Source organism: Rhea americana, unplaced genomic scaffold (assembly GCF_003343005.1).
Source record: "Rhea americana isolate MKP2758 unplaced genomic scaffold, rheAme1 scaffold_74, whole genome shotgun sequence".
Classification (NCBI taxonomy): Eukaryota; Metazoa; Chordata; class Aves; order Rheiformes; family Rheidae; genus Rhea; species Rhea americana.
The window spans coordinates 921339-925421 of NW_028186912.1; the positions used below are offsets into that span (position 1 = coordinate 921339).

At 41.2% G+C, this 4083-nt stretch overlaps 1 protein-coding gene across 1 annotated transcript in view; it reads right to left on the minus strand.

Moving 5' to 3' along the window:
• PDE8B (phosphodiesterase 8B) overlaps nucleotides 1-4083 on the minus strand; it is a 44067-nt gene that overhangs the window by 3771 nt on the left and 36213 nt on the right. The window contains 3 exon segments of the mRNA XM_085322048.1: nucleotides 1218-1347; nucleotides 2346-2563; nucleotides 3189-3387. Coding sequence (XP_085178174.1) covers nucleotides 1218-1347; nucleotides 2346-2563; nucleotides 3189-3387 — 547 coding nt within the window.

The following is a 4083-nucleotide window of genomic DNA, read 5'->3' on the forward strand; positions in this document are numbered from 1 at the left end:
AAACCTCTGCCTTTTTGTGCTAGATTTTGAGCGTATACTTTTTTGGCCTTAGGTGTACCTTGGCTAACCTGTAAGCCTAACAGCTAGAAAAATGCAAGAGTGGCAGAGTGATTGCAGTAAAATACAGGGCTGCTTTGCTCTGGAGGGTGGGTGGAGGAGACAGAATTTGTTACAAGTCTGCTGTGGCATCRTCTTCTGGATCTTGAACAGCTTAGAAGGGCACAGGTATATTACATTCCTTATTGAGTAATAAAAAGCTTCAATGTCAGCTCACCATAGCATTAATACTATTTTCAAAATAATATATTTATGTAATTATGGCTTCCCTTTGCTGCTAAGTTCAACTCTGAATCAGAAATTGAACATAAATACTTTTTACCACCACGGCTAAATTAATGCCTGTGTGGTTTATGGGGAGATACTTTGCAGTGACTTTTGCCAATGGGGGCATTAATCTTCTAACTTTATGTTTAACAGTTATTTTTTTCAGCATCTGTAGCCCAGTAAAGAGCYGCCAGATTAGACCTGCTTCTTAACTGCTGCTCAAGATCAAAAATAGGAAGAGGCACCATTAATAAGGAACAGAACAAACTGCTACTGGAGGGGGGGAGGCCTGTAACAGGAGTGGTTTTGTGCTGCAGTTTTATTGTTCTCCACCTCTTGTACATTTTTAAAATAACCTCTGCTATAAACTGGTAAAATAAAGTGAATCCAAAAAAAATGCTTTTTATAGCTTAAAAATGCTGATTTCGAGGGAGTGTGTGGAGAACATTTAAATGCATCTTAGCAACTGCTGAGCAAATATGTTAAAGGGATAAAAGGAAGATTCCCAGAAATGTGTTCAGAGCTTGGGAACACTGGTTGTTCATCTAAGTCTGACAGGACTACTTAGGAAACAAAGATTTTAAAAGAGGGGGAGGTAGGGAACCAATTCAGAATATGCTTAAGCTATCAGAGGGAGAAAGGAGCCCAGGCTTCCCTGTGCCACCTTGGAGGGCATAAAAAGAAACCAAGAGGCTCACAGCAAGCTGGGGTTCGGTGCACAAGCATGCACAGAGAAACCTGAAAGTAGCCAATTCTATATAGAGGCCTGCCGAGGTGGGCATTTCTTTTCTGCTTGCTTGGAGCTGAAGTGCAGTCTCTGCTGTCCTGGCTTAGCCTGTGCCACAGCAGGAAAATTTCACCGAAATGCCTAAAGGGCAGGCACTTACGTGTGAGCTGTTCTCATCAGATGCCATTGGCTTGTTGATGCTGTTCACAAATTTGTTCACATGCTCAAAGTGCTTTGTCATCTCTGTTGCCAAAACCATATCAATAATGGCCTGGCGCAATGTCCGGTAGTGATTTCTAGGAAAGAAAAATACTACTTGCTCACAAGCTTGCCAGACAGAACTCTGCCCTTTCCTTGTCCCCTTCCAGAGARCACCGCAAAACACAGCTTGGGGGCTGCAGCCACACGAGCAACTTCCTTAAATAGTACAAACAGCCTGAGGCTGGAGGAATGGACTAGATCACTCCTCTAGGTTCCTCCAGGCCTGAATTCCTGTACTGCCTTTATTTTGTTATTTTAACCCAATGAAAAGCAATTTCCTGAAGTCAATTGAAAATTACAATTCTATTTCRAAATACTGTAATACTAGGACAATTTGTCCAAGAATGGAACCAATACTTTTCCATTGCACTGCATGTTAGCTTAGAACTCCACTTAAAGCTCTCTCTTTCTCTCTCTCTCTCTCTATATATATATATTAAAAAAAGGGTAGACCAATTCATTAGCTGTTAGTGTCAGGYGCTGATTCCTTTCCCTCCCGTGCTGCCTCTGCACAAGCTACGCTGACACGATGGCAGCTCCCAGGCCGTGGGTATGCACAGGAGCAGGGGGCCGATACRTCTCCCACAGCTTCACCTCCCTCCCCTCAACATGTGACTGCAGCAGTGCCAGCAAGTGCGGGCCACGCACAGACGCAGCACACAACACCTGGCTGCCTGAGCGACACACATGCCCCAAAAGCTGTTCCCCAGCTCCTGCAATGAGAAGGCAGTGCACCAGATGTAGCCTTGAGACTTCCAATTGGACCGAGCCACTGTAATCCATAAAAGCATTTTTATATGCTTCCAAACAATATAAAACATGCAATGCTACAAAATGCAGAGCATGGGGAAAAATTAAAGCCTTTTTAAAACCAAATTCTACATAGGATTCTGGAAGAGGTTGCATATTAATGTGCCTATTCAAATAGCATCTTCTRTATTGGGAAGTAGCTCTCAATCCACATCACACTAAAATCCCAAAATAACCAATTCACAGATATCCCCCACACACTTCCCTTCTACAGCAGACCCACCTATCAATATTCTTGAAAATGTTGCATTTGCTGTCTTTAGCTGTGAGCTGAAATGCCAGCGCTGTGTGGTGACTCTCTAATACAGCAGTATCATTGTAAAGGACAGCTAATTCACTGCCTGCATTGCACAGGAAAGAGTTGGTCCGTCCAGGGTGATCTACATCATGAATGGTGGCAGCTATTAATGCAGCCACCTCATCTAAATGGTCAAGGCTTCCCTACAGGAGAGAGAAAAATCATGTGTCACAAAAATAAAGTCTGATCATTTCCATGTACCCACAACCATGCAAGTGTAAGCTTGAGTGTAGGGATTCTACCTCTTTGTAATYATTTTCCACTCAATGTGCACCAAGAATTACCTTCGCTCAAGCCCTTCCACCCCATCCTCAACCCAAACTGTTTCCTTAATGAAGCTTTTTACTGTGCCATCACCTACGCAACAGCTCTACATTGCATCCTCTTGTAGGTGTCTTTCCACTTTGTGTGTTTGTCTGAAACAGACTCTACATTCCTACAGAGCTTGTGGGTTTTGCAAAGTTTTATAAAGAACCCCCCCCCCCCAAAAAAAAAGCAGCATTTTTTCCTATTGTTGCCAGTTACAAGTATAATTTCCTTCCTCACATGAACAAGCTCTTTAAAGAAACTCTGTGGGCCCGCATGCATCACCGGAAAAGGCTTCAAGGGTAGAACAACTTTATGAAGCCAGGACCATTATTTAAATAAATGCATGACTTTTGAATGACAAATCTAAAATGACAGTACTATAGCTGCTGGTGTTCACGCTGGTACCTGAGCAAACACACCAAAATCCTCACCCAAAGGACTCCTAGGTGGTAGTTATACCTTAACTCTCTCCTTGCCAAGAAAGAACGCTGTTGCGTGCAGAACATCCGCGGCGTGCGTGGAGTTGTGATAGGAGTTGGAGGAATGGTAGTTGGCTTCAATCATCTGCAGCCAGGCTCGTAGTGTTGCTTCMGAACAGTTCAAAAACTCAGCAACCCCAAACCGAGCAAAAACTTTTAGGCCCAAGTAAACTAATGGCCTAGAAAATAATAGAAGAGAATGACACCACCATAAAACACAAAGTTGTAAAGGACGATGTCTTTCAACAGAGAAACCAACAACATCTTAAATGTGTAAGATTGCTCTTCAGAACACCTTCTAAACACACTATTAAGAAGARGAGGAAATGGAAAAAAATCTACTTGCACATTTATAATCTCTGAAAAGCTCAGCCAACAAGGTCACAAATTATTACAATTTACCATCCTTTCAGAGATTATGTTAGTGCTTTGCAGAAATGGCAAAGCTCCATTGCAACATCACCAAGTATTATGACTTTATTTTAAACCTTTTGATGCCTAATATAAAAATTTATTAAAAGCTATTAAAAGTCTTCTAATTATTTGTCAATCAATCAAAAATATATTTTTCTGCAAAGAAAGAAAACAAACTTGAAAMATGACTCAGGCACATTCCAAAGTCTAAAAACCACAAGACAAAGAGCTAAACATTTATTGTTTTAAGTAACATTGTATATTTATGGGGTCCAGACTCCTAACCTCTGAATATTTAACGCTGGTAATATACAAAGTATATTGRTATTTCCTGCAGAAGCTCTGAGCATTAGGTGACTATTTCATCTAAATTGTTACAGCTTTAGCAAGACTGGATCTCTTTCTGGAAATGAGGCAGGAGTCTGTCATAGACAAAAAAAAAAAAAAAAAAAAAAAAAAAA